The sequence below is a fragment of the Bidens hawaiensis genome, unplaced genomic scaffold (genome assembly GCF_021521415.1).
Source record: "Bidens hawaiensis isolate Kalapana, Puna unplaced genomic scaffold, B.hawaiensis_p1.1 tig00020517_1, whole genome shotgun sequence".
NCBI classification, from domain to species: Eukaryota; Viridiplantae; Streptophyta; class Magnoliopsida; order Asterales; family Asteraceae; genus Bidens; species Bidens hawaiensis.
In genome coordinates, this window is record NW_027493135.1 from 25,326 (window position 1) to 50,712 (window position 25,387).

Genomic DNA, 25,387 nt, shown 5'->3' on the forward strand with positions numbered 1-25,387 from the left:
CACCCCTTTCGTCATTCACGTCCTCGTCTTGTTCGTGATCGACAGAAAGACACCTTAGAGAAAACACATCCGACCATCTCCGTCACCGTTAAGCCCCACACCCACCAACCTCCTCAACCATGTCGCTGATATGTGGATCTCGCCGTTGCCATCTCCGTCGTCATCGACCCCGCCGCCGACAAACATCACTACCCAATTTTCCACAGCTTCCGGCCATCTCCGCCGATCCCGCCACACCCCACCGCTGAAAACAGTCCACGGCTTCCTCTCCGACTAGCTCAACAACAACAACATAACAGACACTAAAACCCCCAATTTTCCACAACTGAAGAAACACTAACCGGACCCCGGGCAGATTACGGGTAACCTGGGGGTTAGATAGCTGTTTCCCACGAGGGGTTAGACCCAGAAAAGATGGTTCTTCTGATAACCTGCAAAACAGACACCGTGAGCTTGTCACTGAGAAGGGGGGGGTTCCTCCTTGTGACCACCCTCCGGCGTGAGAATCAGACTAGATTGCTCTTTAAATATAAATGTATATTAAGAGATTGCTAGAGCAGATATCAGGTATAATATGATAAGATGAGATGATCATACCATTTGTGGTATTTATAGCCGAAGGTAGGTTTCCAAGGAGGTGTGGCCGGCTGCAATAGTGTTCCTGTTCCACCAACAGTGGCCTACGCACGTGCCCTGCTGGTAGTTGGTGGGTAGGCAGCGGCTGATAGTGACCAGGCCTGCTGTGTACTATTCCTTTTCCACCAACTGCCGGCTATGCACGTGGTATGACAGGAGTTGGTGAGTAGGCAGCGGCTAATAGTGACATACAGTACAGGAGCATGCTGCTCGCCATACTGTTGTCAATAAGCTGTCGTATCTTTAGTCAGATCTTTTGCCCATACCTCGTCAGGTACAGTACAGAAGATCTTCCCGTATCGTACGGACTGGCTTATTTGGGCGGGAGTATTCCCCCTCCCGCCCTTGTGCGGGATTGACCCCGGCTTTGCTCATTCCTTCAGGTGACACTGAGTGATTGAGAGCTAAGTGCCTTGTGCGTGTAGCCTTGCTGCGCGGGTGGCCTTCCCTGATGGCTTGTATCCGAAGCTGCGGGAACAGGCGGAGTCCTTCACCATTGGGAGGCATTTCCTGCGGGAACAGCTTGCGTACTGCGCGTAAGGACGTCACGTCTCTGAGCATGGTGGGTCCTGCGGATCCAGTTGGTTTCTGCGCAGACGTCCCTCTTCAAGGTGAGTCTTGCGGGTCCAACTGGGCTCTGCTGGGACCTACCTCTTCAACAACCAATTTCTGAATTAGGGTTTCCAAACCCAAAACCGAGGTATTAGAACATAAAATTGTGGGATCTGGATCTTTGTTTACTCGTTGTAAAACCTTAACTTAAAAAAATCAAACAATAGCTACACTGCAATGGTTCCACAACCCCACTCGTTAACGGCGGTCACGCTACTCGCCATTATACTCCTCTACATATAGGGTTCAATTGATCGGAGTAAACTGCGCTCCACAGTTGAAGTGTGAGAAGCTCGAAAGCTGAGTAAAGAAGCGTGAGAAGCTTGAAGCTCGAAAATAGCATTAAAAAATAGAATAAAGAAGAAAGAGGGAGTATTTGGTGGCGGTGGCCGACAGAAAATATGGTGGCCGGAGATGGTAGTGGTGTAAAGAGGGAGAGATAGAGAGAGGATAAATTGAAGGTTGGAGAGAGAGAGAGAGAGAGAGAGAGAGAGAAATCTTTAAATATTTTCATCTTAGCTCAAAGTTTAATTTATCTACATAAATAGTCCCTCAAAGAGTAAAAGACGAATTTACCCTCATGTGCTTTGCACATGACTAGTTTTAACGAGAAAACTTAACTGGGTTAGAGCCAAAGGACCTAACGTGATATAATTTTTTAACAAAAAGGATGATTTCTACCATTAAGTTTGCGAAAGGACAACCACTGAAAAAATGTGCAAATATAAAGGACTAGTTTTGATGTTTTGTCTATGTTTTTTTAAGGGGTGCAACCTTTTGACAATTGAAAAAATATGCTATGAAAATATCTTGTAATATTTAAAACAACTCGTGTATGGATTGAGTTTTCCAGCGAAAAAAGAGTTTTCCGGTAAAACAACGTTTTTCCAGCGACTGGAGACTAACGAAGTTACACTTTTGTTAGTTGTACATGTTAAAAAGTGAGATTGCCACCAGTCATTTCGTTAGTTGGGACCGACAACTAAAATGTGATAGTTAATTGGGATTATTTAAAACTAATATACTAATTAAATTAATCGTGTTTATCTTGATTTGTTTAACCAATATAGTTAATCAGGTTGACCCGTTAACATGTTGAACTAAAGAGGTCGATCTGTCAACCCGGTTAACCCATTTTTTGCAACTCACCAATCCTATAGCACATTTACAGTTTGGTACTGCTGTTAATGCGGTCATGCTTAAATAAATGGGTTAAACGAACATGTGTGCATATTGCGCAACATTAAGTGTGTTTCTGGTTAGGATTGATGTTTTGACACGAAAAAATACATGGGTCATGTTCTGGTTGAATAATTCAATCTCTCAACCTCCGAATCTGACACGATTGAGCGGCTTAGTTTTGTATTTTTCTCATACAAGTTATATTATATAATATTGCTATATACTATCTTATATGGTATAATTATACAATACAAATAACACATATGTAAAGCAACGAATTTGAGATTCTGTATTCAAATAAGACTGGAAATTCTTTGAGGTTGTGGTTGAAACCACTTTATATATTTCTTTAAGATATGTGAAAGGTTACTTTTCAAGCACCAGATCTTTAGTGACGCTTTGTTGACACTCTTGATCTCGTAATGTAAACCTTGTCTGGATTGATCTGAATTCGTAACCAAATCAACCCTATCCGGTACAGTTGAGTAGAAAAACTAGAAAACAGATCCATAAAAAAAGAAAGAGAAAAACAACCAACAAACCAAAGTAATTGTTAAATTGGTTATTATTATTATTATTATAACTAATTTTTATGGTGTTGTTATGTTTATAGTTGAATTAACTAAACTATACAGACATTAAAACCAACTATTATATGGTTTATTTTATAGAAAAAAGAACATGTGTTATATTTCAGAAAAGTTTTGTTATAATTTATTATATACAATAAATATTAGTTGTCACTTATTTTACTTAATATACTAAAAGATTGGTTATACTTTTCTTGACAAATGTTTTAATTTGATTTATTAATATAACTTAGTTTAACTCCAACGATGTCCAACTCAATTGTTAATAGATGCTCAACCGAATTAATCAAACCATCTTTTACAATAACCAAATTAACTGAACCGTTTATAACTTAAACCGATTGTTATATGAAAGATTAAAAACCAACATATTTAGGTTTACTACATTTTCTGAACCAAACCATACTCTCCCCTAATATCCATCGTTAAAAAGAAAATAAAACCAAATCTATAGCGTTAATTAGTTTATATAAATAAAATCTTTGGGTTTTGTCTCCCATCTCTTTGAACTATTTTTATAAACTTCTTGCAACGAAAAAGTCAAGAAAGACCTATGTATACAAATGATAAAAAGACAAGGAAGTAGGTTACTTATTTTGTTCATATATATCCAATGTTCTTTTCCTAATTTATTTTGATCAAAAGCTAAAGCCAGTCTTTTTATTATTAGTATATTATGCATCATTAATAATTTACTGTAAAATATCCGACTACAGACATTATAGCTAGATTAGTTGCATGAGAGTGTTGAGAGCTCGTTTTTTTTTTTTTACTGGTATTTCAATTTGGATCACTAACTAGTAGTGACACACTCGATTAGAGGCGGATGTAGCTATTAACCAGGGGTAGCATTCGCTACCCCTTAACTTTTATCGGCAGTGCAATTTTTTTTTATTGTTTTCGTATTTCGCTACCCCTTAAAAAATATAACGTTGCCCGTTTTTGTTTAAAGCCCAACCAAATTAGAAGTTAAACCAATTAAAGCCCATCCAAATTAAAACCCAGATCAAATAAAACCATTGTTTGTTGTAACCTTATATGTGCACCTTTGGTTTAGGCCGGACATCAGCATTCAACAAAACAAAGTTTCATTCAGCCATGGTCCACCTAGGGGTGCAAACGAGCTGAGCCGAGCCCGAGCTCGACCAATCTCGAGCTCGACTTGTTTAACCTACACAGAGCTCGAGCTAGGCTCGTTTCGAGCTATATTTTCAAATATTGAGCTTGGCTAAGCTCGAGTTTGCTCGGGCCCGACTTGTTTACTATTTATCAATTAATTTTTATATAATTATAATTATTTTTCTATTATAATTTTACATATAAAATAATATATATTATTTAGTTATTTTTATTTATTTTTCATAACATTATACATATTAATTAATAATTATAAAATATATATTTTTAAAAAATATATATAAATGACAGGCTAGTTTAGGCTTGCGCGAGCCAACTCGAGCCCGATAATGAAGCTCGGGCTCGTTTTTTTCAAATGAGCATAATTTAGGCTCAAGCCCGGGCTTGAGTAAGCTCGACTTGATTGAGTTTTTTAACGAGCCGATCTCGAGTAGCTCGCGAGAAGCCCGGCTCGTTTGCACCCCTAAGTCCACCCCCTGATGCCCCGATCCCCTACTACCCTCCTCCGGTCACCGGACCTCCACGCTGCAACCGAGTAGCCAACGACCGGTGATGCCTAAGTCCCTCATTCACGGATCGACTTCTACTTGTTCAATTTAGGTATTCTTCTACTTTTATCTAAAATTGTAATTGTCTAAATTTGTTTATATAAATTGTTAATTTGGAATTGCTTATAAGCAATTGAATATTTGAATGATTGATTATAATTTATTGGAAATTTGATTACTGTAAATTGGAATTAATTAGGGATTTATGGTTTATGTGTAAATTAGAATTGATTATGGATTTATGGTTTAAATTATGTTTCTTTGAAAGATGAAACGACGAAGTCTTAAAAGCAATATTTTTAAACAAAATTCCAAGAAAATGATGATATCGATCCAACACCAAACTAAATATATATATATATATTATGAAATACGAAAAAAAGAATTCCTTTATTGCATAACCGCGGTAAAAAATATTCGTTTACATTGTAAGAAATAAGGTAAAAACGAAAATTTTTGAATGTTACCTCTAAGATTATCGTCTAGATCTGTCACTGCTAACCCGATCATCTTGAGTACAAACCGTGGAATGCTAGGTTGACAAGTTCCCTATGTGAAGCAAGACAACCTTAAAAGAAAACCCATTATTATATATAAGAAAACCTTTATCCTAACCGGAAACTCTTATTCTATTACATTTATTTTATTACATGTTCGCATGGGATCATTGGCAATTGAGAGGTAGTTTATAACGTGAAACAAGCAAAATTGATAATTAAATGCAACTATAATTTAAGTGCGTACTTATCTTGAATTTTGAGGTATCTTCCTTTTCTTACATATAATTAAAATATATTTCTAGGTAATAAAACCTGTGTGATATATTGTATTTTATCATGATGTTTTTTTAGTTCCATATATTAAATATATTTAAACGAAACCTTTAAAAGCTCTATAGTCACTTCACATTCTCTCTCAAGTCATCTGATTTTTTCATTTGTAATAGGGGTGCAAACAAGCCAAGTCGAGCCCGGGCTCGACTAGGCTCGAGCTCGGCTCGTTTAACTTACACAGAGCTCGAGCTTGAGCTCGGCTCGTTTCGAGCTCTATTTTCAAAGCTCGAGCTCGAGCTCGTGAGTAGATTCTCAAGCTCGAGCTCGGCTCAGCTCGTTTGTTATATATCAATTATTTTTTTATATAATTATAATTGTTTTATATGTTTTTTTCTACTATAATTTTATGTATAAAAAATATATATTATTTAGTTATTTTTATTTATTTTTCATAACATTATATATATTAATTAATTATTATTTAATATATATTTTAAAAAATTATATAAATGACAGGCTTGTTTAGGCTCGCGAGGTGGCTCGAGTGAAGCTCGGGCTCGGGCTCGATTATTAAACGAGCTTACTTTTAGGCCTGGGGCTCGATTAAGCTCAGCTCGATCGGGCTTTTTAACGAGCCGATCTCGAGTAGCTCACGAGCAGATCGGCTCGTTTGCACCCCTAATTTGTAAATGAAGGTCTCTCATGCGTTTGACATGATTTCATGGGTATGGCCGTTTGGGTCTCAACAAACCCAAATGGCCCTTAAACGGATTATAGCATCTCATTAAATAAAAAATTAATCTCACCAAAGATTTGATATGCAAATCCTATAAAATAGGTTTGGATATACTAAAAATTAATATCAGATTTAAAAAAAAATGATATTATTTATAATTAAGAAACAATTTTGTATTAAAAAAATAAGCAGGTTATGAGTCTCACCAAATCCAGATAACTTTTAAACGAGTTATAACATCTCATTTATTTGTAAAACTCTTTCATCGTCAAACCCTAATTCAATTTCTCAATATTAATTTAGTTACATTAACTTTTTTTTTATGTTTAACTTAAATGAAAATTTTCACAAAATAATATCCTAATTAAAATAAATAAACATAAAGGAACAAATATAAAAACTAAGTAGATAATTTATTTAATCCAACATAAATTATCAAAAGTATATTATTTAACTTCTAAACTAAAATCCAAAAAGATACATTCATAAAATTAAAAACGAAAATAATAGAAACGAAAAGTGTAAAACAACTCTCATAATACGAGGAATAAAAACTAGTAAATTATAATAGAAGGAAATTGATATCTAAGAATAAAGTAATGTATACAAATGCGTTATTTTCTTTATTTTGTAAATATAACAATCAAAATTAAACTAATTAAATGATGATTTTATTATCAGTAAGTTATTATAAACAACGACACTATGAATGGGTATCAAAAACAAAACATCGTTATGCTAACACTGTGTTATGAACTAAAACATCAAATGAACAAGCACTATGTTATGCATATTAACTATAACACATTCAATATAAATACTACTCTTTCTTGAATATGAACTAAAACACATCTAATAACACCTTTCTTGATGATTATTGTCGAATAAGAAAGAAAGCAGCATGCATTAACACACCTTAGTTTTGCAAAAACTTTTTATTTTTTACATATGTTTCGATATAGATTTTATTAAAAAAAAAAGCCACCATAGCACGCGGACATATATACAAACTTATAACTTAATTTATATATTTAACCAGTGTGTATCTACGCTTAAATTGTAACATGCGCGACCTTTTACTAGTTTATATAAATTAGATGTTGCTTGAGAGTCCACCAAATATAACTCAGTGATCAATCTTGATCCTTACCGTTTTCAGGAATAATCTCAATTTTATGAACGAAACTCATAGCTTTGAATTAATTAGTTGGTGTATGTGTTTTCTTTGCCGTCGCATTATTATATAATTTTTACAAAACGTTATATAATTAATACTAGGTGAAGGAATAATTAAAAGATTGTGTAATGAGTCAAACAGCATTTCTTTGTATGATTTAAGGACAAACACTAGTTACAAAACTGACAAATCTTTTTATTTTTTTCTTATGGAATTAATGAAATATTATTTAAAACACTCATATGTTAGAGATAACAACCTACGTATACGCTAATACCGATTGCAAATATGTTATGTTGAATTTGTAACATTGAGATTTGATTTGTAATCGTAACTTTAACACATATAAATCATCTCTTTAGTTTCACATCTTTCTCTCATAAAAACATAAACACTAAAGTGTAACTTTGGGTGTGTGTCATGTATGTAACCCGATTTGCATGGGCGATTTGTCGATTCACCATGAGCACATTAAAGCTGATTATAATCATGTTATCACATGCACAACAAGGAGTCGATCTCATATTGTGTGTACGTGTATATAAGACTAAATTGTTGTGAAAACGTAAGAAACTAATCTAAATCGTAATGTATTTTTTTATCAACTAATGGTCATACTTTTAAAAACTTTTACTTTTTACATATCTATATTTTCTCAATGAACCATTAAATTAATCTATTCATATATTTATTTTTATGAATTTAATTAGCCACACATGACTATGAAATTATGTGTAGATTCTATTTATTACGAACTTTGTTTATGTATATTTTTTCATAATATTAGAAGAGATAAATAAACATTGTATTTAAGCATCCCTTTCGTATTTCTAAAACTTTTATAACTTAAAAATTGATTTATTTGCTTGTTTTTTCTGTTCTCGCAAAAAACTATCTTATACGTAAAATTCTCTCTCTCTTGTGTGTGTATATATATTAATCAATCAAATAAATGAATCAAACATACAAGACCTAGTCTTTGTCTCATTTTGTTTACTCCAAAATCTTCACATACCATTTCTATTAATCATCTTCAATTCTACTCCTCTCTTTATCATAAGATACATATAAATTACAAGCTTTCTTTTACATCAAATATGAAGTCCATAACCATGGGCATAAACCATGAAGATCAGCTCACTAACTCACTTGAAGAAGTTGATGTTGAGCCAGGTGTTCGATCATACGAATGCGTATTTTGCAGGCGTGGGTTCACCACCGCGCAAGCGTTGGGTGGACACATGAACATCCACAGGAAAGATAGAGCCAAGAGTAGGCCTAGTTATTTGAGTAATAACATGAACTCAAATAAACAAGAACATAGTTTCTATGCAAACTCTAGATTCTACCATCCGGTTTTCGCAAGCTGTCCACAAACTTATGCTTCCGAAACTCCTAGTAATTATCAAGAGGTAAACGTTCGTTATGCCGAGTATGTTTCATGCATGTCAAATAGTGCTCAGCCGGTAAACTATGAAAATAATCCTGAAGTGATCAAAAGTCCATCAAGAGAGGAGAAGATGATGAGTTTAAGCTTACAATTTGGTTGGTCACATGGAGAAGATGAATATCATAGAGAATCGAAAAGAAGAACTCGACAATGAAGTAATGAAGATGAGCTTGATTTGGAGCTTAGGCTTGGACATGATCCAAGAAGTTCATCTAATGTTTTTATGTGACAATCCTAACACTATTTTAATGTTCCCAAAATGTCTTTTTAAGAGATAATTTTGGCAAAGGAAACTCAAGATTTGTCGACGGTACGTTAGTTAATTATGATGTTTTTAAGGTTGAAATCATTGTTGTTTTTGAGTTTTTCATCAAAGTTAGGGTTTACATGAGATATCATCACATGGTCATGTGGATAGCTTGCAAGGTATATCTTGTAGTTGAATAATCTTTGTGAATAAAATTAATTTCTGATTAATAAAGGATTAATTAACACTAACAGCAGTATGTCTGGTGAAAAGTAGCTACTTAAAGAATGTATATATATGGATTTGCATTGAAACCCTAATTAGAATCTAACAAATGCAAGAAACCATAATGAAGATAACAAATACATCCATTGTTTCTGTTGTCTTTTTTCTTTTGTAATGGTTTAGGTTTCCCAACCCTTAATTAATTAGATTTGTTGTGAGGATTAGTATTAAGTATGACTATGACTATAAAGTAGAGATTTCAATTCCGACATGAAAACAATCAAAAGTTGGGTTGTCATGTTCAAGTTGACGTATGACATGCAAACATGTGGAACGTAGTGTCACACGAAGGGTCCAAGGGCAGAGCCCCTGGTGGGGTCTTGTTGTATTATGTAAAATTGCTTCATATTTGAAAAAGTCATTGGAACTTGCTTTGGATTTGTGTGGTTAATGCAATAACTATCAGTGGTAAATGATCATTAGTAATAAGTATGGTTAACCAATAACCAGCAACAACTTGATCCATCAGTAATAAGTTATAACTACTTATTAGCAACATGTTGGGCATAAGTGGTAACTAGCAATAGTGTCAACTTGGTTATGAGGTGTAACCGGTCATCAGTAATAAGTTACTACTAATCAACTCAACGGTAATGGGGTCGGTGTTAACTTGGCCTCTTTGTAGCAACTTGGGAGATCAACTGTGAGCTACTGTTAATGGAGTTTATGTTAAGAGTTCTTATTAACTGATGTTATTGAATAACTGTCAACAATTATAACCGCACCTAACTCATGTTTTTGTTATGAAGAGTTGTGTTCATTAAATTTAAACGCCGTGATGGTTTCATACCTATAAAAAGGAAGCCTTTGGTTTGTTAGAAGACGCGAATTACAATTTCGAGTTCACAAGAAATACATTCTCGTTCTTATAGAACTCTCTGTCTTATGACGAAATATTTTAATATGATAGTAAGGTTATACACAATTCAGAAATTATTGGATCTAACCTCTTTATGTTGCTATTAGCTTCTTTATTTAATTTTTATTTTTTAAATATAGGCATAGTCTTCTAAAGTGGTGAATATTGTATATTAATTAATGATGCAACCAAGTGTTTATTGTTTACTCATGTTCTTTGCATTGACATTATAACTGCCACCAAGGATCTTGTGTTGTGTATGTATTAAATTCATCCATGTTTGGATATCTTGAAATAATATATTTTGGAGTTAAATGATTTATGAAAGTTTTTCTAATCTTTAAATGAAGAATTAAAATTTTAGAAAGGTTTTGTTTTGTTTAAAATTTTCAAACCAAGCAGGCTGATTTGGTTTACGATTTAGACGAAAACCGGCCAGAAAAAACCAAACAACGTATTTGACCCGTTAAAAATAAAACAAAAGCTTTAATAAGTTCATTCATTATTAATAAACTGGCTAAAACTTACATTTCTAACACAGTTATAAAGGGGTCATTAAACTCACCTCATGTATGAACATCCTAGGTCATTAAACTCACCTCATGTATGAACATCCTAAATCATCTCTGATTAAAGTGACAAAATTTAAAGAGTAATGATGGTTTAAGTACACAGGATAACAAACGTTACCTAGTCCGACAACATATGACGATTATTACCACAAAAGAAGCCACATATGTAAATATCTTTGGGCTTAATCTAGGTTAAAATACACAAACACTTGGTAACTTAGCACGATTTTATTCCCATCCCCAACGTTGTGATATTTCACGCTTTCGTGCTAGCACCGCTTTCAACATCACTCCATCCAAATGATCATGCGGCTTTAGGATAAAGTCCATGTCTTTATCCTTTTGTTGTTCTTCCAACATGCGCATCTCAGCTTGGTAGAGAAGCATCTTACTTTCGTGTTTCTCTTTCATGAGGCGCAACTTCTCAGCTCGAACATGTTTTCTGTTCTCAATATCTTCTTTGGTAAAACTGATAAATTCGGAAACAATCTTAAGCAGTTCTTGTTGGTCTGCTGATGAAGATGATGATACTGACTTCTTCCTTTTTTGTTGAGGTGTTGGCGGCTCTGGCTCTTTGTCGGGGACACCTTCATCCTCATCGTCAAGTTTGATGGGAAAATCGGCTTCTGAAGACTTTGTGCACGTGTTTGAATCAGATGTCTTCGTTTTTTTAACTGACTGGCGAGTAACCTGGGCACCCATGACTGGAGCAGCAAGCCATGTCGGGTTATTTTTAACAATGTCCCATGTCGTCTCGTGAAAAAAGCCTTTGGGTGCATAAAGCTCCTTATACTCTTTATTTGTCGCCTTCAATATATCTTCATTTGATTGAACCTTTTGCCGTTTTGTCACCTTTTCGTTGTAGATAACGTTGAACCTAGTGATCTTCAAGTTCATCTCCTTCCATTTTGAATTAAGCTGATGGACATTCCGTTCAGTACTCCCCGATTGTGCTTCAAAATGTGCAAGAACCAGTCTCCAAAATGAGTCAGAAGGTTCCGAGTTCTTTGTAATGTCGATCCAAGCCCTGGCCAACGCCTCTTCTTCTTTGGTGGTCCATATTTTTGGCTTCATCCTTGTTTTAAACTAAAAAAGATCAAGTTTCCAACAGATCATATGATATGATATTTAACACATCAATTGCGTACGACAAAAGTGTTTGTGGTTCAAGTCAACCCACTAAACCCGTTCGACCTGCCCATTTTGACAGCACTAGCTGCTAAGTTCTAAAGTGAGAGTCTAGGGGTGTAAACGAGCTGAGCCGCTCGTGAGTTACTCGAGCTCAGATTGATAAAAAGCTTGAAACAAGGCAAATTTTCCAAGCTCGAGCATCAAATAAAGCTCGTTTAGAAATCAAGCCCGAGCATCAAATAAAGCCCGTCTAGTTATCGGGCCCAAACTCGAGCCTTGTGTGGCAAACTCGTTTACGTTCGTCGAGCCTTAACGAGCCTTGTGTATTTTTAAGTTTGACCTCTTTTAGACTTCTAGTTGTTATTTTCACACCGCAAGGTCGAGCTTGAGCGGAGGCTTGGCTCGTTTAAGGTATTACACTACCTCGAGCCAAGCTTAGGCTCGTTTAAGGTTTTTTCTCAAAATTATAAAAATAATTTACAACCTATATAAATTAAGTAATAAATAATAAATGAGCTTGAAAAACAACTAACGAGGCGAACTCGAGCTCTCATAAGTCAGAACAAGCCGAGCTTTGGCTCATTTAAAGTACTACACTACCTTGAGCCAAGCTTAGGACCGTAAGGTTTTTTCTCAAAATATTTACAAATAATATAAATTCACTAATAAATAATAAACGAGCAAGCCTGAGCTTGAAAAAACAACTCATGAACCGAGCGGGAGCTTTTAATACATATGCAATATGCTTACTCTCTTAACTTTATCCGCAGTTCCAGAAACAAGGCCTCCTGATGAATCCATATCATCATCCCCCTAAATAAATAATTACAAAAACAAAAAACAATAATTAAAAAACTCACAACATCATACATACAAATATACAATACAACTGCGGGATAGCGCGTACCGTTCGGTCCAGCATACGGTTATCACCCTCCACTTCTTCATTCTGTTGAAAATGAAAAACATGATCATAATTTTGGGTAATTTTATTAAAAAATACGTAATAATGAGATAATAGAATTGATGAAAGGTTAACTGGTTTGAGGATATTAAGTCTATCTTGCAGGCCATCATGAGAGGAACAAGGCTTCAGAATAACAGGTTCAAACCCTAACAATGTTAAACCCAAAATTGGTACTAGTATTAAACAAATTGATAACCTAATTAAGTAAATTTAACAATTGAACATAATATACAGAGAGTGAAAGAAATGAAAGCTTACGTGGATCCATGGCTGGTGATATTAAATCTCAAGGGTTTGTAGGAGATGGAAGAGTGAGTGTGTTGTATGTCATGTTTACATTGGGGATGTAATTCGGGTCGGTCTGATTTTCAACCCGAATTCCACTTGTTCTTATTCCGGGTTGTGTTTACTTACTATTTGGTTATTTAGGTAGCTTTAGTTTTCGTTTTGTATTTTTCCTTTACTTTTTTATTTTCTTTTCGTTTTCTTAGATACCTGAAACCGGATTAACCCTAGCCTGAACTTGAAAAATCTGTGAGAGATTTGGGTTAATTTTTGGGACTAAAATAAAACTTTGAAACCAACCCATAAAACAAACCAGTGTTCCCCTAGTCGCAGGGTCTAGTATGCATTTGAGAAAAACATCAAATTAATGAATTATCCATTTTGATAAAGATAATAGATTATATCGGGCAAAATAGATTATATCAGTTTTTTTGGCCTAGGAGATTTTAACGCAAGGTGTTAACACGTGACGACATGTTATTGGTTGACATTATTTGAAATTTAAAACAAGAAAAGCTCTAATGGCTAATTTCATAATTTCAAGAACTTAGAGAATGTTTTTGTTAATTATGTGGGTCAAATAGATGCTATTTTGATTTTCTTACATATTTAGGGTTAGTGATTTGCAACACTTGGTGAATAGAAGGGCTTGATCCGATTTACAATTTTACATGACACTAAGGTTTGACATGAAAATATATGTTTCAACAAAATGTTTACATGTGTTTCGTTCAGGGTTGTCAATTATTTCTGATTGAATTGAGTATAGGGTGAACTTAGATGAAACTATATTATATATTTATGCATGTCAAAAATATTAATCATATCCTGATAGCATTTCTGATAGTTTCACCATTTGAACATCACCACCGTAGCACTTCTCCCTCATTTCTCTTCCATCCTCTCTTCCATCCTCTCTCGATTCTTATCGAATTTCATATGCCACGCTCGCTTCTCTCTCACCTCCACCTAGATGACACATGGAATTCGGATGACAGAAAAATATCTCTTTAAAACAATGTAACTCAAACAGGACCCATGTAACTCGTTTATATAAACAGGTAAAACGAGACACGCTAACGGTCGCAATGGTGTATAATCAAGCCGCATACGAGAGGGCATTTAACTGATGACATGTTATTATAAACTGGTTGTAAATATAACAAGATATGTCTGCATGTGTGTGATGCTGATGACAAAACATCCCCAACATGCTTCAAGTGGCTTTAATTAGAAGAACCACCATGACAAAGATGCATATCATTACAAACATCACAAGCCATGTGAAGCATGAAGTCTTAAAACTCTCCGAGTACATAGCCGTAGCTTGCGTATTGGCTCGCCCTGTGCTTGCTAAACTGTGTTCAACTGCCTTTTCAGTTGAATCAAGAATCTGCACTCAAATTGCACCAGTGTTTCAAGTTAATGCCAAAAATTGAAAATTAAATAAGAAAAGGTCTGAATCTCGAGTCTGACTTATATAAGACTCACTCTTTCGGTGTTCTGTATTAATTTGTTCATCTTAAGACTGTTTTCCTTCAGTTGTCGGGCCAAAATCACCATTTCATCCGTCAAATCTTCTTGAAGCTTCCTGTTTCAACATGTTTGACCCATTAAAGATTAAACACGAAACAAATCGACCTGTTCTTATGTGAACAGGTCGAATCTGACACCTACTTTCGGGCCTTTGAGTACCTGTGTTTTGTTATATGTGTTTGTGCTACAGCATCCAATTTAACAGGAGATGATGAATCAGATGATTCGGTAGTATCTTGGCCTCTGAAAGATGATGAGGGCCTGCAAAACGAATGCAAACGAAAATAAGATAAAATTTGAAATCTAAAAATAGTAAAATCATGTAATTTATACTTACACAAGTCTTCTTCTTAAACCAGGTGAAGTAATACTTTCTTCTTCTTTTTTATTATTATCAATGTTTTCCTTGGCAGACGTATCAACTCTGAGCTCTCGAAATGCTACAACATCCGACTACCAAACACGTTTTTAAAAAAACACTATTTTGCAGCATGTGAAGTCTATTTATATACTATATGTATCATAAATAAACGTACCGCAGGGCTAGCTAGTGTTGCTACAATTGCTTCAATTTTCTGTGAGTAATCATTCACCAAAGCTTTCGAAACTCTGTGGACACAAGAGGAAGTTATAATAACAATGCACGCGTAATAAACACACACGAAAGAGGGAAAAGTAAAGAAACCGGGCCTCGGTAATCTGTCTGGAGTTCGTTCTAACTCGATTTGTTCCAGCTGCTCTCTTAAGGTAGCAACATACTGCAAATCAACGTAAGTATTAGCGCCATATATCACAATGTTTGATGCCATTAATGGCGTTAACTAAAGGTGAGCAATAACCAAACCGAAATTAACAGAAAATCAGTAATCGTTGTTTTTATCCTCAGTTAACCGAATTTTACCAAAAGGAACCATTCATATGTTCATATATTTCTAGCTTTTATAAGCTCCATTTCATGTATTTATACCTCCGCTTCAATGTGGTCATCATTTATAACTCCATATAATGTATTAATTATATCTCCATTTGATGTTATCTAAGCAAAAAATTTAGCCCAAGTTTGGTTTTCGTTAGTAACCAAAATTAATCTAACCGAACGTAAAACCAACAAACTAACTGTAGGGGTATGGTACTAAACCCGGTTTTACGACCCTAAATTTATTATGTTTGGCTTATTTTATTATATGGACTAATACAATGTTATTGGGCTGAGGGGGTTTTGTGGAGGTAACCCTAACTGGGCTAGGCCCATTAGGGTACCATGATGGTGGCCATGAGGCTCCCTATATAAGGAGGTCTCCACCTCCTTATTAGGGGTTGGTCATTCTCAATAAGAGCCACCACCATATTTTTGTGTCTGTGAACAAGAGATCCTGGAGATTTCTTAGCGGTCACCTCCACACCCCCAAAAAGTCATTGCAGATCCCAACCAGCCGGAGAAGAAGATCAAGACGTGGTTCGTTCATCTCGAAATCCGTGGAAACATCGTCATGGATCAGGTCAGATTCATCTCGTGCTTCGACATTGGCGCCATCCGTGGGACGGCAATGAACCACGCTTCGCTTCTCGTCTCGGCCCTCCGATCTGTTCATCAATATTTCGGGTCTACGGTTTCTTCTTTCAGATATGTTCTATGGAAATCAAAAAATCCGTAGATCTAAAAAATACTTCCAGATCTGGAAATACACAGGAAGAAATACCACCGAACTTTTGGGGAAAACCCTTAGATCTGTGTTTTTTCTAAGTGAAATATACCAAATCTAGTTATGATTTTTTCAGATCTGGGTTCGTTTGAGCAACAGTCACACTTCATATTCATAGATCTATAAATCCTATTAGATCTGTTGGTTTTACATAAAACCTACCTGATGTGGATATTCAAAATCTCTAGATCGTGCGCGCCACCGCGGATCAAAATCGCTCCCTGTGGATCAACTTCGGATTCCGCATGCGCGCTCCCGGCGATCACTCTACGCCACAGCGGGCCGCATGCGCACTTCCGGCGATCACTCTACGCCACAGCGGGGCGCATGCGCGCTCCCGGCGATCACTATACGCCACAGCGGGCCGCATGCGCGCTCCCGGCGATCACTCTACGCCACAGCGGGCCGCATGCGCGCCCCCGGCGATCACTCTACGCCACAGCGGGCCGCATGCGCGCCCCCGGCGATCACTCTACGCCACAGCGGGCCGCATGCGCGCCCCCGGCGATCACTCTACGCCACAGCGGGCCGCATGCGCGCCCCCGGCGATCACTCTACGCCACAGCGGGTCGCACGCGCGCTCCCGGCGATCACTCTACGCCACAGCGGGTCGCACGCGCGCTCCCGGCGATCACTCTACGCCACAGCGGGTCGCACGCGCGCTCCCGGCGATCACTCTACGCCACAGCGGGTCGCACGCGCGCTCCCGGCGATCACTCTACGCCACAGCGGGTCGCACGCGCGCTCCCGGCGATCACTCTACGCCACAGCGGGTCGCACGCGCGCTCCCGGCGATCACTCTACGCCACAGCGGGTCGCACGCGCGCTCCCGGCGATCACCCTACGCCACAGCGGGTCGCACGCGCGCTCCCGGCGATCACCCTACGCCACAGCGGGTCGCACGCGCGCTCCCGGCGATTACCCTACGCCACAGCGGGTCGCATGCGCGCTCCCGGCGATTACTCTACGCCACAGCTCACGCATATCACATGCTCATGAAGACAGCCAAAACCTATGCTCGTGGCGCATATCACATGCTCACGCATCACGCATGCTCACGCGTATCACGTATGCTCACGCATCACGTATGCTCACGCATATCACATGCTCACGCATCTCATATGCTCACGCATCACATATGTTATTGGGCTTCACGTATGCTCATGCATATTAGATGCTCACGCATCATGCACGCTCACGCACCACATCTGCGCGTGAGAATAAAGGAGACATTGCGCAGGCCGCGCGTAAGAGACATAACAAATGAACAGTCTAATCCAAATCAGGATAAGAACAACCATGATTGTACTCACATGGCTACGCGCCATACTTAAAGGTTGGGAATCCTCATAATATCCCATATGGCTACGCGCCATACTTAAAGGTTGGGAATCCTCATAATATCCCATATGGCTACGCGCCATACTTAAAGGTTGGGAATCCTCATAATATCCCATATGGCTACGCGCCATACTTAAAGGTTGGGAATCCTCATAATATCCCATATGGCTACGCGCCATACTTAAAGGTTGGGAATCCTCATAATATCCCATATGGCTACGCGCCAAACTTAAAGGTTGGGAATCCTCATAAACCCATAGGCCACGCGCCAAGCTTAAAGGTTGGGCACACCTCATAATTTGCCCGAGGATGGGAACCATGCAATACATCCACTTTTAGTTGACATGTTTTTGCAGGTTCGGCTACGAGCCGCACAAACACCTATGACATCATTATTATTATCTGGCCATTTGTGCCTCCATTATTATTTTGAAAACATGCCGGGATATTCATCCTGCGCGGAGGAGGCCCTTGTGGGCCAGTCATTATCATCATTTTATAGCTCGTAAGTCGCCTCGCGCGCAAGCTTTTATTATTCTTATAGCTCGTAAGACGCCACGCGCGCAGGCTTCATTATTCTCATAGATCCGTAAGTCGCCTCGCGCGCAGGCTTCATTATTTTTACAGCTCGTAAGTCGCCTCACGCGCGCAAGCTTTATTATTCATATAGCTCGTAAGACGCATCGCGCGCAAGCTTTTATTATTCTTATAGCTCGTAAGACGCCTCGCGCGCAAGCTTTTATTATTCTTATAGCTCGTAAGACGCCACGCGCGCAGGCTTCATTATTCTCATAGATCCGTAAGTCGCCTCGCGCGCAGGCTTCATTATTTTTACAGCTCGTAAGTCGCCTCACGCGCGCAAGCTTTATTATTCATATAGCTCGTAAGACGCCTCGCGCGCAAGCTTTTATTATTCTTATAGCTCGTAAGACGCCTCACGCGCAAGCTTTTATTATTCTTATAGCTCGTAAGACGCCACGCGCGCAGGCTTCATTATTCTCATAGATCCGTAAGTCGCCTCGCGCGCAGGCTTCATTATTTTTACAGCTCGTAAGTCGCCTCACGCGCGCAAGCTTTATTATTCATATAGCTCGTAAGACGCCTCGCGCGCAAGCTTTTATTATTCTTATAGCTCGTAAGACGCCTCGCGCGCAAGCTTTTATTATTCTTATAGCTCGTAAGACGCCACGCGCGCAGGCTTCATTATTCTCATAGATCCATAAGTCGCCTCGCGCGCAGGCTTCATTATTTTTACAGCTCGTAAGTCGCCTCACGCGCGCAAGCTTTATTATTCTTATAGCTCGTAAGTCGCCTCGCGCGCAAGCTTTTATTATTCTCATAGCTCATAAGTCGCCTCGCGCGCAAGCTTTATTATTCTCATAGCTCGTAAGTCACCTCGCGCGCAGGCTTTTATTATTCGGCGTGCTATATCTTATTCATGCTAGTGCACCATCATTATCATAAAAACCACAACACGTCACCATCATGAAGAAAACCTCCCAAAACTCAAAGACAATAAAGATAAGGCCGAAGAAAAGGGAAAAAACCGCCTCACGCCCTAACACACCTCATAAAGTCCAGCGCTCCACCTAAACGCTTGCGCGCCCAGGAGCAACGCTGGACTTTGGGGGCTTGTAGGGATATGGTACTAAACCCGGTTTTACGACCCTAAATTTATTATGTTTGGCTTATTTTATTATATGGACTAATACAATGTTATTGGGCTGAGGGGGTTTTGTGGAGGTAACCCTAACTGGGCTAGGCCCATTAAGGTACCATGATGGTGGCCATGAGGCTCCCTATATAAGGAGGTCTCCACCTCCTTATTAGGGGTTGGTCATTCTCAATAAGAGCCACCACCATATTTTTGTGTCTGTGAACAAGAGATCCTGGAGATTTCTTAGCGGTCACCTCCACACCCCCAAAAAGTCATTGCAGATCCCAACCAGTCGGAGAAGAAGATCAAGACGTGGTTCGTTCATCTCGAAATCCGTGGAAACATCGTCATGGATCAGGTCAGATTCATCTCGTGCTTCGACACTAACTGAATAAACCGAACCAATCACCGAGAACCGAATTTGGTTATTGAAACATTTTATCAAACAGTTGGTGGGCACAATTCAAAATAAAAAAAAGCGATGAATTTGAAAACAAACATGCAAAAGTTTGGGTTTGTTTTGTTGATGTGGAGCAGCTGCCAGCAATCTTTTCAGATTGATTTCGGTTTTACTCAATCCCATCTTCAAAGAAATTACAAATTTACACAGAAAACGGAGTGATAATAAAAAATGGATCTTGATTGGTGTTTGATTCTTGGTCCAACAGTTACTACTCGTATTGCCATCGGTTTCAGATTCATTTGCTCCGATAGCATACCGGAGTATGTGCATTTTGTTATTATTATTAATTTATTATTACATTATAACTTACAATTTAGAGAAACAGAGAGGTTGCTTCCGGTGAGACCTCTGGCTCGATAGTAGTTTTGTATTAAGCCTTAGACACAAGGCACATACACTCAACCACCGGGACACTGGCCGATTGGTGCGTGTACCCTTTTCTTTCGGCTATCAACGCCACCACATGATGCCTGATTAACCTTCCGCCACTTTTAACGTTATTTTAACGAGATTAGTAAAATAACGTTAAATTAGTGCAATTTCACTTTTGTCCACCCGAGGGTTCACACATACATACATTATATGGGTGCACCGCAAGCAAGACGTATATTATAACTTATAATATTACCACAATTATAACAAGATTAAATATATTTAATAAAGAAACTTTAAGATGGTATTCTAAATTAATCGATGCAATTTACTCTTACATTTTATCTACTATATATATACACTATAATGATTTATTATTGGGGGAACCTGAACATTAAATGCAAGTTGAAAATCTCCATCCATACACCCAACACGTTTATAATTCACAAACACGTATGAAGCAGTATTTGTGTCAAGTGTGACTAGTTTGAGATATTATTTTTTGCTACTTTTTATATAATCGTATGCTGGCGGTCATTACCCTTCTTGTTTTTTCAGTTATAAAACAAGTGTTTTGTATTGTGAGAACTGAAAACTTCCTTTTTCGATCTAAAATATATTATTATTTGTAAAAAATAAAAATATTTATAAAAGTTGGGTTTAATTTATTAGTTTAGGGTGAGCAACATCTGTTGCATTGCGTACCGAAGCCGTATCAAACAAATACATACAGACCGGTATTCGTTTTTCATGTTTAGGGTTTCGGTCCCATTCGGATTTCAGTGTGTTCAAAACCGATAAAATCAATGCAATATTTGGTATAACTTCACTCGCTGTTGGCATATTTTTCTGACTTTCTGAGTATTAACAATATTCTTCAAAAGTAAAAGGACCAATTATGCAAATACTCAATAGCTGTAACCGTATGCTAACTCCATCCATCCATCGTTAGGGTTTTGGTACTCCATTTTCGAATCAAATCAAGCTTGTTATCAACAATGGCGGTTGACGGAAACTCGTTCGAAGTTACTCCGGAGACGGAGCAATTTCTATGCGACCGGTTATTGGATCAATCGCAGCCGATTTCGGAGCGGTTTAGAGTCCTCTTCTCTCTCCGTAATCTCCGAGGCCCTGCGCCTCGCAATGCTCTCATTCACGGTTTGTTGTGTGTTCTCTATCTCTGTGCGATAAGTTATGTGGTTATGTTGTTGTTATATGATAATAACTGCTTGATTTGTAGATGGTTGTCAACTGTGAGTGATTATGATTCATGAGTGTAATTAGTTATGTTACTAATTTAATCCGATAACTTATTTTAATTAGTACTCGGTAAGGTGCGGAGGCGAGTTTCTTCAACTCGGCCAACATTACTCGGAATCTGTTAAACTTGGAGCTAGTAGGTCCAACTAGGAGAACTCGGTCAAGTAGGATTTTCGTTTTTTTTTTCACAGTTTTTGTTGTTTTTCATGCTACTTTTAATTGATTTTCGCTGTTTTTAATGGATATACCTTGGAAGTAGTGTTGTAAAAATCCGATTAATAGTCGCCTAAAATTTGTACCAGTGAAAATCAGTCAAAATTCGACACAAGTCGGTCAAACCTTGTCAAAATATTTGAAGTGTTTGAAAAGTGTACTTATTTTGATAAAAATATGTATAAGACTTTGTGTGTGTGTATTATTTTGAAAGATTACATATAAAATTCTAGTCTGAATAATCACAATTAATCGCTAGTTGGTACCCCCGCCACCAGACTAGCGCCTAGCGAGCTCCACAACACTGCCTGGAAGATGAGAATTAAATGATTACTATGTCTATAGTATTAAAGAATGAATATCAGTTTCTGAATTACTTTAGCATTTGAACATGTATCCTTTTGATTTATATTGATATTCACATATTTTGTTATACATATTAGTAAACCATGTTTGAGTACTCCCGAGTAGTCCCTGCCCAGGCCGAGTACTTGCAAACCCCCCCCCCCCCCAGTCGACCTACCTGGCGATGCTTAGTGACTTTCACAATCATTTTTTTTTTTGAAAATTTTTTTATCAGCAGTTAGGGTAAATTTTGCTTGTAGTAAGATGAATGCTTGAATGTCTCTTACACAACTGATTTTGTCTACTATGTTTCATGGAAATTAATCAAATTTTTTTGCATATTAGTTTTAGCATGACAAAACCTCGCCATCTTGTATTCCTGTTGAAATTTTGCCACAATTATTGTTGCAAAAGCTTAGATATTGAAGCAAGTTGTCTGTTTTTTGTTAGTCAGCTCATTTTGTATGCCATTTATTGTTTTGTTGACCTGGAACTGCATGTCGATGATGTCAGATGTGACGCTATGAGTCTGCATGTGATTGTATGTTCATCTGTGATAGTGTGTTTCTTTCATGGCATACTCTGTTTTTTGAGATGTGTAATTTTAATTCTTGCAGCAACAAAAGATCCTTCAAATCTGTTGGCACATGAGGCTGCTTTTGCTTTAGGTCAAATGCAAGATGCTGATGCTATTCCTGCTTTGAAACTTGTTCTTAATGATCTTTCCTTGCATCCTATCGTGCGTCACGAGGTTGGTTTCTTTTCTTTATCTTTTTTTCATGTGTAAAAAATCATGTTTTGCTTGTATTGCATACACATGAACAGGCTGCAGAAGCTCTTGGTGCCATTGGTTTAGAGAGTAATGTTCTTCTTCTGAAGGACAGTTTGGATTCTGATCCAGCACAAGAGGTTCGGGAGACATGTGAGTTGGCACTTTCTAGAATCCAGGAGCTGAAAAATAATCAGTCATCCACAATAGAAGCATCACCATTTTTGTCAGTTGATCCAGCTGCACCTGCTTCTTGCTCTTCTGTAAATGAACTAAGGTTTGTCATCTTTTTGTTTCCAAATCTACTTAAATATCTTCTATTGAGTATTAAAACATTTGAATTTGATACAGGGAAATCATTTTAAATGAAGAAAAAGGTATGTATGAGAGATATGCAGCTCTATTTGGACTCAGAAATCATGGAGGTGATGAAGCAGTTGCTGCCATTATCGAATCATTAAACGCAAAAAGTGCTTTATTACGACACGAGGTCCGCAGCATTGATGCTGTTTTTGTTTACTTTTGTAACCTTGTATTCGTGTTTGCATATCTTACCTTTTTTTGTTTTATGCATTTAAGGTTGCATATGTTTTGGGGCAGTTGCAAAACAAATCGGCTTCTGATGCACTTTCTAGAGTGCTTAAAGATGTAAACGAGCATCCGATGGTTAGACATGAAGCTGCAGAGGCTTTGGGTTCCATTGCAGGTTATTATTATTTTTTTTTAATTTGTTATTAAGCTATATTTTAGTGTTTTTAAATAGCTTGTAATATTCAATGCTTGATATAAGTCTAAATATACAAATCTGTCCGGTTTATTTTTGTTTACATGTGCATAATTTTTGTAGAAAACCAAGTTGTATCTAACTGTAACTCAGTAAGCAATTTTTATACTATCAGTATATACTTTATTTGCATACAAGCTAGTTTTAAATAAACTTTATATCAAAATACAGAACAAAACTGTATATTTGCAGTAACACTTGAAAAACCGTTTTTCTAGATGAGCACTGTATATCTCTTCTTGAGGAATTTTCCAAAGATCCCGAGCCAATTGTTTCACAGAGCTGTGAAGTTGATCTAAGCATGCTGGATTTTGAGAGATCCGGCAAGTCATTTGAGGTAATTTGAAGATTAAATTTTGCTCATTTTATGTGAAAATCATACCGTTTTAAGAGCGGCAGCTTAACCTATGTTGTTTTCTGCAGTACCTTTTCATGCAGGCACCTCAATTACAGGAGGCCGCATGACAGTTTCACTTTGTTGTGTTTTTCTGCCCTTGGATATTAAATGACATACATTTTCATGGAGTTTTGAAGGATGTATCCGACAGTTAACTTGTATTATGTTATGAATGTGTTAGTTACAGACTTACAGTTACAAAAACACAATTTGAATAGTATGACGACTTACTGAATACTTGTCTTTGCTTTTCTATATGCTCCCACTTCTATATAGATGATAAATTTTATATTAAAGTTTCACACATTGAAAAGTTAACTTTTTATACAAAACTTATAATTGTTGTATAAGATATTATAAGTTTATAACTTTTGTATACAAATGATCAAGTTATTAAAAGAAATTAAATAAATTTAAAGACAAGAAATAATAGATCTTTATTCGAGTTTTTTTACCAAAATGAGGTGATTTACCAAAATAGGTGATTCTAAAAGTATTTACTAAATTATGTTTTTTTTTCTCTTTCTTTGTTTTTAATTTAAAACAATTAAATATATGGCCCTCTCCTTAAAAAACAATCGATGTTTCGATCCAATAGTAGCTTCCGATCGTTTATTCACTTTCAATCGCAACTTGGACCAGTTATATCGCGTTCAATCGATAGTTTTGACTATTCAAGTTCAATTGCTTGTTTCGGAATCGTGGTGGTTTCGATTATTTTAAAAAAAGTTATCAGAATTCAGAAGCATAACATATTAAATGTATTTGTGTGAAAATCGGGCAAAATGGTCGGAGTTAACATGGGAAAGGTGGAATGCATTTAATTTTAACTCGTTGTAAGGGTATAATAGAGTGGTAATCGGGGTGATAGTTTTTATTCCATTTAAGGTTGTACATTATGCTACTAAGTTTTTGCTAGAGTTGTGTGAATATGAATGAATTGATTTGGTTGGCTGTTAAAAAAATGGTTTGATTATAATACGTAGTGACTCAAACAAAAAAAAGTTTGATTAAAAAATAAAATGAATAGAATCACTAAATATTATAGAACACAGATCACCGAGCAACCACAATGATAAATGGTGATACAAAAATATTTAAAAATTATTAGATATTAGAAAAGTGATTTATAAGCACGTTTCTATATATTGTTTCATGAAATGAAAATGTGATCCATCCAATGTGGTGTAGTGGTAGGAAGTTTGAGGTTTCTCAATTGAGACTCAAGTTCAATTCCTATTTACAACGCTTTGAAAGGATATGGGTGGCTCTATGAAAGAAGACTCAGATATTTGTGATTTTCAGTTCGATCCTGAGGGCATCCGGGTTTACCACTAGTAGGCCTTCGGCCGGTGGGTTT

General features: G+C 37.1%; 3 protein-coding genes across 3 annotated transcripts; 2 read left to right on the forward strand and 1 right to left on the reverse strand.

Annotated features, from left to right (window-relative positions):
- Nucleotides 1–8,503: 8,503 nt before the first annotated feature.
- On the forward strand, nt 8,504–8,995 carry LOC143560965 (uncharacterized). The gene has a single exon (XM_077049143.1). The coding sequence runs from the start codon at nt 8,504–8,506 to the stop codon at nt 8,993–8,995; it is 492 nt and encodes a 163-aa protein (XP_076905258.1).
- A 5,408-nt stretch (nt 8,996–14,403) lies between these two features.
- LOC143560944 (uncharacterized) lies at nt 14,404–20,007 on the reverse strand. Its single transcript, XM_077049131.1, has 6 exons — nt 19,924–20,007; nt 15,260–15,481; nt 15,061–15,176; nt 14,883–14,984; nt 14,679–14,778; nt 14,404–14,580 (listed from the first exon to the last, which is right to left on the reverse strand). Exons 1-6 carry the CDS (start codon nt 20,005–20,007, stop codon nt 14,404–14,406), a joined length of 801 nt encoding a protein of 266 aa, XP_076905246.1.
- Nucleotides 20,008–21,256: 1,249 nt separating this feature from the next.
- On the forward strand, nt 21,257–24,186 carry LOC143560960 (deoxyhypusine hydroxylase-like). Its single transcript, XM_077049139.1, has 7 exons — nt 21,257–21,417; nt 22,695–22,828; nt 22,903–23,123; nt 23,198–23,336; nt 23,426–23,552; nt 23,849–23,967; nt 24,054–24,186. Exons 1-7 carry the CDS (start codon nt 21,258–21,260, stop codon nt 24,093–24,095), a joined length of 942 nt encoding a protein of 313 aa, XP_076905254.1. The 5' UTR covers nt 21,257; the 3' UTR covers nt 24,096–24,186.
- The last annotated feature ends 1,201 nt before the right edge of the window (nt 24,187–25,387 follow it).